At 49.9% G+C, this 13551-nt stretch overlaps 4 protein-coding genes and 3 non-coding genes across 7 annotated transcripts; all 7 read left to right on the forward strand.

Moving 5' to 3' along the window:
* The first annotated feature begins 312 nt into the window (after nucleotides 1-312).
* Nucleotides 313-2730, forward strand: pbs2 (mitogen-activated protein kinase kinase PBS2). The gene is made up of 2 exons (XM_025654705.1): nucleotides 313-2143; nucleotides 2204-2730. Exons 1-2 carry the CDS (start codon nucleotides 587-589, stop codon nucleotides 2585-2587), a joined length of 1941 nt encoding a protein of 646 aa, XP_025518146.1. The 5' UTR covers nucleotides 313-586; the 3' UTR covers nucleotides 2588-2730.
* A 591-nt stretch (nucleotides 2731-3321) lies between these two features.
* BO85DRAFT_391696 (aromatic alcohol reductase) lies at nucleotides 3322-4452 on the forward strand (the record flags this gene model as incomplete). The annotated part of the gene is made up of 3 exons (XM_025656820.1): nucleotides 3322-3432; nucleotides 3509-3690; nucleotides 3759-4452. Coding segments are annotated over exons 1-3 (909 nt in total), but the record flags the coding sequence as incomplete, so codon positions are not given.
* Nucleotides 4453-5712: 1260 nt separating this feature from the next.
* Nucleotides 5713-5784, forward strand: BO85DRAFT_t69. The gene has a single exon. It is a non-coding gene; the product is annotated as a tRNA-Gln (tRNA).
* Nucleotides 5785-6924: 1140 nt separating this feature from the next.
* On the forward strand, nucleotides 6925-6996 carry BO85DRAFT_t70. The gene has a single exon. It is a non-coding gene; the product is annotated as a tRNA-Gln (tRNA).
* A 745-nt stretch (nucleotides 6997-7741) lies between these two features.
* Nucleotides 7742-7813, forward strand: BO85DRAFT_t71. Its single transcript has one exon. It is a non-coding gene; the product is annotated as a tRNA-Gln (tRNA).
* Nucleotides 7814-10795: 2982 nt separating this feature from the next.
* On the forward strand, nucleotides 10796-11867 carry BO85DRAFT_221789 (uncharacterized protein). The gene has a single exon (XM_025654706.1). It carries the CDS (start codon nucleotides 11176-11178, stop codon nucleotides 11728-11730), a length of 555 nt encoding a protein of 184 aa, XP_025518148.1. The 5' UTR covers nucleotides 10796-11175; the 3' UTR covers nucleotides 11731-11867.
* Nucleotides 11868-12153: 286 nt separating this feature from the next.
* Nucleotides 12154-13493, forward strand: BO85DRAFT_366149 (glycoside hydrolase family 16 protein; the record flags this gene model as incomplete). The annotated part of the gene is made up of 3 exons (XM_025655768.1): nucleotides 12154-12241; nucleotides 12295-12569; nucleotides 12714-13493. 3 exons carry the CDS (start codon nucleotides 12154-12156, stop codon nucleotides 13491-13493), a joined length of 1143 nt encoding a protein of 380 aa, XP_025518149.1.
* Nucleotides 13494-13551: the final 58 nt, after the last annotated feature.

Raw genomic sequence — 13551 nt, forward strand, 5'->3', positions numbered from 1 at the left:
TCTTTCTCTCTGCACGGTTATTTTTATTGCCTGTCATTCCCACCCCCCACTAAGTACCGTCATCGACCCTCTGCCCCCCCCCTCTCTCTCTTGTCTGTTTCATGTTCCTCTTCCTCTACCACTGTACTAAGTCCTGACCTCTTCTCTACTTGCCTTTCTTTGCCTTCTTATTGGTCACGGAGTTCAAGCCGCCCGACCAATATTTTTGCGAGGGATCGCACCATCTGTTCTCCATCCTCCCCGTCCCTGTTGTGCCTTGTTATCAGCTTGCTTGAGAACAGCCTGAGGCGTGCCCCGCGTCGACGAAACCTGATTTCCTTTCCTCCACTTCCCCCCTCTGGAAAAGCGTTCTGGCTCCACCAACATTGAACTTCCTCTCTACTGGCAATTTTATCACCATTTATCCTCACACATCTTGATAGCTTCATTTTTCCGCTCTTTCCGATCTTTCGTTCCCTCTCTTCAATCCCCTTCTCCGTTCATGCACCAAGTGCCCCGACCTCCGTGAGACTGTTTTGACGGCACTCTCGGACCACTGCGCTCCAGCTCCCGATACCAATTGTGCTGTTCGAATACCTCCTCCAAAATGGCAACAGAAGGGGAGCCTATCACGGACATCTCGTCCAGACCCCTGTCAGATATGGATAACCGCTCCGACACCACCGACGACGACCTCTCACCCTCCCTCGCCACGACACAATCGTACGCTTCAGTACCCTCCCTCCGCCCGACTCTCGATAAACCCTCAATCACCCCGTCGTCGACACATCTAGGTCAACTCAACGCCGCCCGACGCGGTGCTGGGACGCCTCAGAATCGTCCACAAGCTTCAATGAGCGGCGCGCAGCCAGGGGGATTGAATCAGGATATATTAGCGAAGATGAAGGCTTTCTCATTGTCTCGACAGGGCGCCCCGCCCTCTTTGGCGCATGCCAATACGACTGGCTTGGTGCCCCGGGCTTCTCCGGCGGCATCGGGTGGCAGTCCAGTATCAGTACAGCCTTCACCAGGCGCAAATGGCCCCTTGGCAGGTGCTTTTGCAGGCCGGATACCTCCCACCGCTGTTCGTCCTGGTACCAAAAACTGGGTCTCTTCGCCTTCTGTGCCTCATGGGTCCCCCGGTGGCAGCTCTCCTAAGCCCGGTGGTCTGGCTGCGAAACGTATGAAGCCGGGGTTGAAGTTATCGGACGCTACGGGTCTAAACGGCTCGCCGTCGCCTGGGCAGCCTGCCAACGGCGGGCCTGCTCCCACCGAAACCGCATTCAGCAAATATTCAGATTTCATTGATACGAAATCGGGGACGCTCAATTTCAAAAACAAGGCTATCCTCCATGGCGGCGGTATCGAATTCTCATCAGGTCAGAGTTTCAGCATCTCCTTAGACGAGGTCGATCGTCTGGATGAGCTAGGCAAGGGTAACTACGGAACGGTGTACAAGGTTCGCCATAGCCGTCCGCACATGCGCAAACCTGGGATGGGATTGCGGGGGATAATAAGTCGCAATGAGGATGGCGACTCCACTACGACGTCCGGAGGGAAGACGGAAGGTAATCTTTCTGGAGTTGTCATGGCGATGAAGGAGATTCGCCTGGAGTTGGACGAGAGCAAGTTCGCTCAGATTATCATGGAGTTGGAGATTCTCCACCGCTGTGTGTCCCCATTCATTATTGACTTCTACGGCGCTTTCTTCCAAGAAGGCGCGGTCTACATTTGCGTTGAATACATGGATGGTGGCTCGATCGACAAACTATACAAGGAGGGAATTCCCGAAAACATCCTTCGCAAGGTAGCATTATCCACTGTCATGGGCTTGAGGACCCTTAAGGACGACCACAACATCATACATCGCGATGTCAAGCCCACGAACATCCTCGTCAATTCTCGCGGACAGGTCAAGATCTGCGATTTCGGTGTGAGCGGCAACCTGGTTGCCAGTATTGCCAAGACAAACATTGGTTGTCAGAGCTACATGGCCCCCGAGCGCATTGCAGGTGGGGGTGTGCAGCAGTCTGGAGCAAGTGGAGGCGGAACCTACAGTGTCCAGAGCGATGTCTGGAGCTTGGGCTTGTCCATCATCGAGTGTGCCATTGGCCGGTATCCATACCCGCCCGAAACCTTCAATAACATCTTCAGCCAGTTGCACGTAAGTCATTGCTTCCCTGGTATCTTACCTCGTCTTTCAGGATACTGACAATCTGTAAAGGCCATCGTTCATGGTGACGCGCCAACACTCCCTGAAACGGGCTACTCTGAAGAAGCACACTCGTTTGTCCGCGCGTGCTTGGACAAGAACCCGAACAACCGCCCATCGTACAGCATGCTCCTTCGCCATCCCTGGCTGTCGTCGCTTATGCAGCCCCCCACGAACACCGATGCCGATGATGCACCAAACGGCTCGACGAAGGAGGGTGGGTCCAATGTAACGGAAGACGAGGAAGTGGCGGCCTGGGTCAAGGAACAGCTAGATCGTCGCCAGCGTGGCTTGATCCAAGACGCAAGCAAGCCTGCATTACACGCCGTCGCCCTGGATGCCGTTCCTGGAAGCCCTCTCCTTGATGACCCCTCCGCTATTTCCGCTCAATGTTAAAATGTCTCTTGGTCCCTTGGCCTCTCACAAGATTCGGCCTTCATTCTGTGCTATCATCCTGTTTTCAACATGCATGCGTCTGCGTGAGGAGAATGGCACTCGCTGGCGCTGGCGCCGTCTAGCCAAGCTGTCGCATGAGGCTCACACGTTAGGGTGTGTCTGACAGCTTGTTTATCTCCCGGGTTTGAGTCCTGTTTTCGGAGGGTAGCGATGAAATGCAGCTGCTTACGTCGTTCATGCTCCTTACTATTGATGTATAACGAATGTAGAGACATAATACGCTAGCTAGCTAGAAATGTTATGATCGCAATGGTGGAACATTGCATGCGCATAAGTTCGATTCCCATGGCGGCTCCGCTGCCTCGTAATCTTAGATAGGTATTTATGTCGCATCACGTCCTCTCTAGTGGGCAAACGGCCATCAATGCTATAGATATTCTTCTCGAAGGCTCAGGGAAAATGCCATTCTGCTGGCTGACAAATGACACTCCGAGACTCCGACCCCTTTAGTCAATCCCATTGGAATTGCTTATCACCTTACTGTGGATATGCAGATGCAGTGCAGTAACTGAGCCCAAATCGGGGTTGAGATCAACCCTGAAGTCGGCGTGTCGGCACATCGGAACGCCGACTTGGGACTATCGCCGTTGAAGACGATCACCATAGGAATTATATAGTATGAGGAGTGAAATCAGTTTTGGTGGTAGAGATATATGTAGTACTATTTGCAGTATCTTCCCAATACTGTGATGTTTTTCTGGATTGATCAAGCTGGTCTCCTCTGAGCATTTGCTTATTTCTCTTCGGTCAAAATGACTACGATCAGGAAGGTTACAGTTCTCGGGGTACGCCGTACACTTACTACTGCTACAAGCATATCAACCCATACAACCATCATATCTAACAGAGTATACCCTACAGGCCACCAGCACCCTCGGATCCCACATTGCAAGCGCTCTCTCAGCAGCCGGCCACGAAGTCACCGCCATCCAGCGCAAGGACTCGGACAAGCCAGGCCCCGCAGGCCTCAAGGTCATCAAAGTCGACTACCAGAACAAAGATGAACTGATCTCGACATTTACCGGCCAGGACGTCGTCATCAGGTGCGTCCATAACTAACCAACACCATATCTATCTACCTTCCCCAAACACTAACTAAACCGCTTCACAGCGCCGTCCCCTCCCCCCAACTCACCTCCGAGAAGATCATCATCGATGCCTGCCTCGCCGCCTCCGTCAAACGCTTCATCCCATCCGAATACACCACAATGATGGAATCCCCCCAAACCATTAACCTTCCCATCACCAAAGAAAAGGTTCTAATCCGCCAGTACCTGAACTCCGTCATTCAAGACACCTCCTCCCCTACGGCCTGGACCTCCCTCAACACCGGCGCTTTCTTCGACATGGCCCTCAAGTACGGCGTCCTAGGCCCTAACCCTATAACCAAGAAAGCTGTCTTCCACGATGGCGGTGATAAGAAAATTGCCGTTTCACTGTTGAGTGATATCGCTACTGCTATTGTTAAGTTGTTGGAGCCTACTCATTTCGAAGCTGCCGCTAACCAGCCAGTTTATGTTTGCTCGGCTGTGGTTACGGAGAGGGGGTTGACGAAGATTGTATCTGAGGTTCTAGGGGTGGATTTTGGGATGCCGGAGGGTGTTGAGGTGAAGAAAATTATTGAGGAGTCGGAGGAGAGGTTGAAGAGGGGGGATATGTCGGCTGTTATTGATTATTATTATCTGATGATGTATGGGGAGGGGTATTGGGGTGGGGAGTTTATGCGCTGGAATTGGAATGAGAGGCTGGGTTTGAGGATTATGGATGAGGGGGAGGTTAGGGGTGCGGTGAGGGAGGTTTTGGGGTGTTAGGGTGTTATATTGTGTGGGTGGGGTGATTGTATAAGAATATAGATGATATTACTATAGAGCTTTTCTGTGTCTATGAGATAGGTTGAGGCATATATGCTATTGGCCTTAGATCTGCTTTCAGCTACTATGTAGTCCTGGGTTGGGTATATATTCAGCGGTAATTAGATATGAGTGATGATGTGGAATGTCATCGGATAGTACCGTCTGCAGACATTGTATTTTTGCAAAAGCAAAGAAATATCACAGTGAGTCGCGGTCGGGAGTAGTACAGGTTATTGATAGTTAGCAATAGTCACTGATAGTCAATATCTGTACTAGGAAGATCGTGTAACCCGAGTTAGTTCCCATCCAATAGAGTCTCTAAATATAGCATCATATGACTATCAGACTTTCGGAAAAGCAACAACCACATATAAAGTTTCCTGCCTATCTATTGCTGTATCACTAAACTTAGTGATTCCTTCGACGGTTCCTCTGGTGCTGCAATCAGAAATATCCAAGGAGATGACCAGCGATGTGAGATCGGCGCCTTGAAGAGGGAGAAGAAGAAGTAATATGACATAAACTGATGCAGCCCTTCATTCAGCTCGCTCTTATAAACATATAAATACCGTCAGGATTTCCATGATATTTCACAACAGTCTACGCAATCTCTCTTCTTTCTCCTCTTGGAGCACTGCGAAAAAAACAGACTCGCTGCTGGCAAAATGAAGACCATCTCTTATGTACTCGCTCTTGGTCTTTTGGGGACTCAGGTCCTTGCTGAACCATCATGTGTATGAACTTGTCTCCTTGCAGTATATGAAATTAGCACGAGGGTCTCTATAGTATATGCTGACACACTTCGCTGGCTCAGCCTGGCGGTAATAGAACATACGGATGCGAACCATATTGCACCAAATCATGTGATGGTGAATGCTACGCGGGCCAATTCGGAGTTGACAGAAAGGAGTGCAATTTAGCGTGTCGATGTATCGAGGGGTATGTTCTGAACGATGTAAGTATAATCGAAAAGTGTTATTGGCATAGAAATAGCTCAGCTAATACTTCTACAGACTGGTCACTGCGTTCGACCGCAGGATTGCCCAGCTATTCAGTGGGATTAACCACTGAGACACTTTGACGGGGTACTCATAGATAACTGTCTGATTGCTTGTGAAATATATATTCTTCATAATCTTGTGATCGTGAACCTCATGTGCCCAGATGTATAGGGATATCAAGCAAAATTCAAAACACCATTTCAACAAAAACGGTTGTGTAGTGTAATGGTTATCACTCTGGATTCTGATTCCAGCAATCCCGGTTCGATCCCGGGCACGACCTTTTTATATTTCTTTTTATTTTTTTTCTCCCCTGTGTCCTCTGCCTGCAAGTTCTCCATAATAGCATGAAGTTATGATTGCAATGCATAAGTGTCTCTATTACCAGTGCACAATCACTAACTGCTCCCCTTCGCATGCCCATTAACTATCCTATGAACCTTTGCACGCCCAACCCAAATTCCAGCAGACTACAAATTGAACCATTGATTCAACCCAACAACCAACCACAAAACACTCCTAACACTGGTACCCCAGTACCCTGGAACACCAGTCCTCGGAAGTCCAAACCCCTCAGCCAACGGCTTTTCTCATACCCGCTAGTTTCACGGCTCACCTACCGAAGATACGTCAACGGCCCTTCCACGAGCTATGGATGGCCATGTGTCTGGCCAGGGCCGTACCCCACATATGAGACAGTTCCACAGTTGACCAGATTATGGGATCTGGTCGAGGCCTCTGATCTAGACCCGTCGAAACTTAAGCCCACACAAAGCAACGGGTTTGCCCTGCATAGACTTGCATGCACACTTTGTTCGGAGACGGTGGAAGGATATGGTTCCACTGCTCGGCTACTTTTACTGATATGTACTCTGGGCCGAGTTGGTGGAAAGTATATGCATATGATCTGATACAGGGCCGGATGCTTTCGGTATCGTGTGGAATAGGTGGACAAAGGGTTGGTGTTTCGTTCAGGTCACCTTATGGGGTGTAGTTGATGGCAATGATGCCGGTGAGTTGATTTACTTGCAGTTGATGTCCTTTTGTTTCGGGACTACTGTAGTGGGCAGTGACCACTGCAGACATCTAGATGATACGGAGGTGCTGGGTGATCTCCTCGAGCTCTAGATAAGTCCTGGCAGGCGGGCACCTCGAGTGATGTCATTCAGTACGCTACTTATATATTTCCCCGTGTGTGACCATAACTACACAACTGATCATGCTACAAACCATCAACATCTTCGCCTCTATCACCCATAAACACACGCCAGGACATTCAACATGCCCACTACACAATGCCCCATCTATACACCCACACAGAAGAGTCCCAAACATAACAACCACCCGTAGGGTACTCCCAACTCTTACACAACGAGCTTCATAATCTCAAGTTTTCTAAATTCGCAAAATTTCGAAACTCCCAGGTCGTATGGGGTAATGGTTATCCCTTCGGATTTTGATTCCGACAATCCCGGTTCGATCCCGGGTACGACCTTTTTGCTTCTCTCTGTCTTGGAGCAGAATAGTCGAGGAAGGAAAGAAAGCTTGTAGGAGACCGTAGTGTGATTTTTTTGGTGGGTGTGTTGGCAGAGCGCGGGTACATGATATCTGCTAAGTCGATAGCAATTGAATCATTGATGAGTTATGTATCATGTGCGGAGTGCTTCAATGACGAAGAAGGATAAGCTATCGCTGCACTACTATCTACCGGATATATACGATGTCAATGGCGTGTCCGGTGCTTGCTGATATGGCTAGACCATAAGTATATCTGACGGTTGACTGCATGTACCTGGGAGTGCCAAGGATCCGAAAGCCAGGAAGGGATCGATGACAGACACAAGGGCTATAGCCTTTGTACCCCTTACTGGCCAGGGATATGCCAGGGCCCAGAAGAACACGATTGGATGAGCACCAGAAATGAAAGTGGAGGGATTGGCAGCATACATAGAGGTACCTTGCATTGGGGAATGTCAGACCGAGCACAAGAGTAAGTATACCGAATGCAAAGAAAGATATAGAATGACAAATGGTAGTTACCGATACTGACAAGCATCAAGGAATCTGCAACTATAGAGATATCGAAAATTTACCAAACACAAAACAGCCTAACATCACAACCCCAAACTTGTCACAGCACCAACCCTTCTCATCAAACAATTGACCCTCCAACAGAACCCGATCACTTCCAAATGCAATTTGGGCTATAATGTCAAAATAATCGCCAATTCAACAACTAAGGTTGTGTAGTGTAATGGTTATCACTCTGGATTCTGATTCCAGCAATCCCGGTTCGATCCCGGGCACGACCTGATCTGATTTCCTTTTTTTGTCCTCCTACATAGCAGCAGACATAGCAATCGATAACAGTTTCGTTTCATTCTCGTCATATCAAACAGATAACCAATGAAGTAAGCCCGTTGCACTAGAACCCCGGGAGAAGTTTCTCAGAATGGAACCATTCCAAGGCTGAGGAACCTACTATGACACCAACCGCTTCGCCAGGTCATACATACATTAATTAACATTAGGCATATCCACATAGCAGTACATTGCTGGTTGCCACTTACTGTGCAGTAGTGTGATTTCTTCGTAACGGAGGGAGGGATAGTAGGAGGTGTGCTTGCTATGGTACTACTATCTATGTGGTTTGTCTTACGTTTCACTTGCGACAACGATATCTATCTCTCTATCTAGTACTGTGTACTAAAAACTCAAACTTCCTCCGACACTAATGAATCTATGTATAGACCTTCAATCTCCGAGTAGAACTACTAGCTAAGACAAAGAAGCACTGCACCGAAATGAATGTCTTGAATTTAAGCTTCCGGGTGGTCCAATTCCCCTTCTCTTTTCCTTCCATTCATCACTGTCATGTTTCATTTGGGGCTTGTTGTTATGCCGGCTATTTTTGGGCGGTTGTCTTATCCATGCTGTGGGGAATTAGGGCACCGCGTGCTATCGGTCCGGTTAAGGATGGCGGCGTTATTCCTGCAGATGTTGCTTTTACTAGTCTAGACTGGAATCTTCTAATGCATGGCTAGTTGGGTGGGTTATTGAATTTTGTTTCGGGCGGGGTTGGGTGACAGGCAAAGTGTGCTCTAAATATTGGGATAGTGATGTATATGGACTATGGAGATAGAATACGAAGGTCTGAAATACGATATTGGTCATATGAGCTAGTTAGAAAGGACTAATGCATAGTAGTGGTGTTATAAGGTTATTTTTAGGCTTTGAGGGTAATAGTAACAATGTGTTATAGCGCAGTAGGTTGAAATTTCTTCACCTTATTGGGTATAGTAGATAACGAAAAGAAAATGATAGCAATTCCACATAGGAAAGAAAAAGAGAGGCTGGTTGCTGGCCTGTTTGTTGTCACCCTTTATGCGGGGCAACTGGCCTAGCACCGAGAGAAGCAAAACACAAACAAGCAATAGTGGCGGTCCAGCGTACGTGGGTACGTAAGTCACTAAGCAGGTGGTTTTCTCTTTAGTGTCGAATACAATGTCTTAACTCCGACATGTTGCGCTGAAGTCGATTTTCTCGTGCTTTGTTCGGAAAATTGCGAGATAGGTGCAGCTGCATATGGCGCGGGTTTGCGAGATGGTTTGGCTGGCACCTGTTATTGATCGCTGTGGCGCGGCCGAGGTCCCGTAAGTGGGATACGTAGTGCCCTCCCGCTTGCGTCGTCGATCGACCGGCCCTTTCCCGTTGCGGTCCCATACGGTGCGATCTTTCTACTCATTTTGCGTGGCTGATGACAATGGTGATAAATGGTGGTTCTGAGCTTTGCGAAAGCGGTACCCAGACTGGCTTTCAAGCGAGTGAAAATTATCGGTCTGGATGGGGCGTTGGGATGCCGAGGCGTTGTTCAGGTGGGGCATGCGGTGTGGGTTATCGTTGATATCATAGGGAGTCAAAAGAGCGTGAACTCGATGGCTCTACGACCTGAGTAGATAGGTTTTATGCCGTGATCTGAGAAGATAGTACGTTCGTTCAAGACCGTGGTAAATGAAATCCCAGTCTCCGATCAGTTGACATAGACCATCACCGCAAAGGAAATCAGACAGAAGCAGAGCGGAATGTAGACTTTCCGGTCCATGTCTGGATCTAGCGGGGAAGAGGAGGATGCAGCACCGGCGATAGAACGAGTCCGATTAGCGCGATGGATAGATTTGCTAGGTTTCTGAACCATATTCTGATGGAGGAAAGACAGAGGCTTGAGCCTTGCAGGACCGGGGGGGTTAGTTGTCCTTGACAAGAAGGTGGGAGGGGAAGAAGATAAGGGGTTTGTGCAAAGAAGAGAGGGGAAACAAGGGTCGGGTGATCAACGTTGCGCTGGATTGGGATTCGCCCAACAAGATGCGCATCCTGAGGCACGCCTTCCCCAACCTTTCGCGGCAGGCAGAAACTAGGCATCTTCAGGCATCAAGGCGGGAGACAATGAGGCACGTGATTATATGATTACATGTGGTGAGATAAGCCTGTATGGTATGGTAACTGCAGAAGTTCAGCCCCCACGGATGGTTTGGATAGATTACGGCAGGTGACCGAAGGGTTCGCGAAACTCGGAAAGGTTGGACAAACCAAGTATCCAACAAGCTGCATCCACTGCATCGTTTAGCTTCATCCGTGAAGGATGAGGGGTTCATGACGGCTCCTGTCGTCCTCCCTCCTTCAGGGGACGGGTTAATTAAATGAATTAAACGACCTCCCCTGTCTGTCTCAGATTGAGGCTGATGTGCCTGACAGACACCCTCTGATTTTGATTACCCTGTCCACTTGTACTTCTGACTCCTGCACGTTATTAGCCCATTCCCTGGTCTAATCTCCAGGAAATTGAGCCAGAAGCGCTCGGTAGTTCGGACCCTCTATCCGAATGCGTCTTCTTATCGCTAATGGGCTGAGCGAGTGGGTAAGTAAGTTCCTGACTCTCTTGATTCCTTCTCAGGGCCAGAAATATGGTCCTTCTCGAGTCGCTTTCAAGCTCTTTGTTATAACATTATCCGGCTGAGACATTCTTCTCTTCCTGACCTCCAAAACATTTGGCCAACCGAGCTGGCGCTTAGACGAAGTTTCTATTTATTCATTTACCAGACTTATAATATTTTCTCCGGAGTGTTGTCTAACGCCGGTAGAAAGTTTTGGAACGGTCCCTCCGAGGGCGAAAGTTGTGCTTATTGCACCTCGAATTACTTAGGGTCCTTAATTTTTAATTTCTAGTTTTTATTTTCGCACTACTTACGGCCAATTGAATGTTAGTGGTATTATGACCATTAGATTGGACAACTGTGTTTACATTTTCAGTCTGTTCTAATGGTTGAACCACAGGTTCAATGTACCTGATCCATGGCTCGCATCGATTGGCCTCAATTGCATCGCAGCGTCAATGCTGCGACACTCCTCTGACAGGATCAGCAAGCGGGATAGCCAACTGTTGGATCACAGGTGCGCGGAAATTATATGTGCACAATTATGCGACCGTGGCAAAATCGTGGTTAAATACTTGGCCCCCTTGGCTCTCGGAGTTATTGCATCGTTGCCTAAAAAGGACCGACACCAACTTGCTCCACGGTGACCCTATCGTTACCACCTTGTAGTAATTATCCACTCCTTCGTCCGACCCTAAGCGAATGACATCTTGGACTCCTTCCAACCCTTGGCTAAACCGTTGATGACCCTCGGTTTCAAGGAGGAAAAGACAGGTGAGAACAAGGGGGATGAGAAAAAAAAAATCCATCTGGAAAGGGAGGATGAAAGCGGCGCAGGGGACCGAGGGAGAAAAACAAGAAAACAGCAAATCAGAGCGTGTGTAAGACACGCGGCAGGCACAAGCTTTTGTTCCTCTCTCGCTCCGCCTTCGTATAGTCTACAGTGTGTACGCACTACGCAGGACACACAGTGCACACGCCCTCGTTGCTTTCCCCGGCCGGTCAGCGCAACGAACGATCCTCCCGACCGAGTCGAAAAGTGGATAATGCCAGCCTCTGCGGATGCGCATGCGCCTATCACAGCTGCCAACACTGGCTTTCTCACTGGGGCCGTCTCCAGTCGAGACTCCACTGGATCGATGTCGTCCTTTGCTCCTCCTTCAGTCACCGTGTCTGACCACCTCAGCCGTGACGCAGACCTTGTCCAGTGCCTGCCCAGAATCCTCGCAAGGCCAAACCAGGGGATACAACCTTTTTGCCCCCAGTTATCATCCTTGGGTCTCGTTGGCTCGACGTGACTACTCCGTAGCGGATGAAGTCTCCCTCAGGGGAAAGTATTAATATCATACAATTTGTCTCCATGGCGGCACCCACTTGGCTAGCATCATTCACTGTGACCTTATTAGTACCATTACTCTGCCCACTTCCCGGTCCATAGTAACGGAAGTCTAATATTCCCCTCCTCTTCCCTTTTCGGTTGCCCGGGTTCCTGGGTCTGTCGTTCGCTTTCTCTGCTAGATTCACTTACTAGTTACTTCACTACTATTTAATACATTGAGCATCCCCCGACTCTAACCCGCCTCTTCGATTTCATACCCCGGACACACACAAGCAGGAGTTTGTTCCTTCGTTTGGTCTCTTGCTCTAACCTTCGTTGTTAGCATAGAAGAACCTTCTAGTCTGTCGCTTCTGGCATTTACCACCCCCACAACTACAACATCATGTACTTCTCCAAAACCGCCGCCGCGCTGGCTGCGCTGCTGCCCTTGGCCACCGCGCAGACCTATTCGGACTGTGACCCTCTTAACAGTACGTTGCTCTTGTTCACACCTACATCTGTCCAAAGCTAACCGAGCAATCAGAGACCTGCCCTGCTGATACGGCCCTGAGCTCCACCACCTTCACCACTGACTTCACCTCTGGCTCATTCGGTGGATGGATTGCTACCGCCAACAATGTCACCTTTACCGATGAGGGTGCCAACTTCATCATCAGCGAGAAGGGTGAAGCTCCTACCATTGAGACCGACTTCTACTTCTTCTTCGGCAAGGCTGAGGTTGTCATGAAGGCTGCCAGCGGTACCGGTATCTGCAGCAGTATCGTCCTTGAGTCGGACGATCTCGACGAGATCGACTGGGTAAGCTCTCAAATCCCTCCCAGTCTCATAATTCATCATTTTACAGCCCCTGTTGCCCCTGCCAACCCTATCATGCACGCTCAGCTGCACCTTTATCACCCAATATGCATGGGGGTAGTAGGCTAACCAAATTGGGATATTCAGGAAGCTCTCGGTGGTGACACCACTCAGATTGAGACCAACTACTTCGGCAAGGGTGACACCTCCTCCTACGACCGTGCTACTTGGGCAACTGTGTCGACCCCCCAGGAGACCTTCCACACTTACACCGTTGAGTGGACTGAATCCGCCACTACCTGGAGCATCGACGGCACTGTCGTGCGCACCCTTGCCTACAGCGATGCTCAGAGCGGTACTCGCTACCCCCAGACTCCCATGCGCCTGAAGCTTGGTATCTGGGCTGCTGGTGACTCCTCCGAGCCCGAGGGCACCATCGAGTGGGCCGGTGGTGAGACTGACTACTCCGACGGTCCCTTCACCATGACTGTCCAGTCGGTCTCCATCACCAACTACAACCCCGGCTCCTCTTACACCTACTCCGACAACTCTGGCGACTACACCAGCATTGTCGTCAACAACGGCACCTCCAGCTCTACCACTGGTTCCACCACCAGCTCTAGCTCCGCCTCCACCTCCACCTCCAGCACCAGCTCTAACACTGGCTCTACCTCCAGCACCAGCTCTAACACTGGCTCCGGCTCCGGCTCCAGCACCAGCGCCTCCAGCGCCGCCGCCGCCGGCTCCTCCTCTGCCCTGATTGGCTCTGGCTCCTCCAGCAGCGGTTCCTCCGCCTCTGCCTCGGGCTCCGCCTCTGCTTCCTCCAGCGCCAGCGCCAGTGCCTCTCCCCTCTACACCGGTGCTGCCACCCAGGTCGGCGCCTCCACCAGCCTTCTCTTCGCTGGTCTCCTCGCCGCCCTCTTGTAAATTGTTCCCCCCTTCATCATCGACGCCCAATCCCTGATGCAACAACCTTTTTTCACTT

This window comes from Aspergillus piperis, assembly GCF_003184755.1.
Source record: "Aspergillus piperis CBS 112811 unplaced genomic scaffold BO85scaffold_4, whole genome shotgun sequence".
Taxonomy (NCBI): domain Eukaryota; kingdom Fungi; phylum Ascomycota; class Eurotiomycetes; order Eurotiales; family Aspergillaceae; genus Aspergillus; species Aspergillus piperis.

What these genes read in the sequence shown, in the direction of transcription:
- pbs2 (XM_025654705.1), top strand. Translation starts at nt 587, where the DNA reads ATGGCAACAGAAGGGGAGCCTATCACGGACATCTCGTCCAGACCCCTG. An exon ending in ACATCTTCAGCCAGTTGCAC is followed by an intron (nt 2,144 to 2,203) that starts GTAAGTCATTGC and finishes CAATCTGTAAAG; the next exon opens with GCCATCGTTCATGGTGACGC.
- BO85DRAFT_221789 (XM_025654706.1), top strand. Translation starts at nt 11,176, where the DNA reads ATGACCCTCGGTTTCAAGGAGGAAAAGACAGGTGAGAACAAGGGGGAT.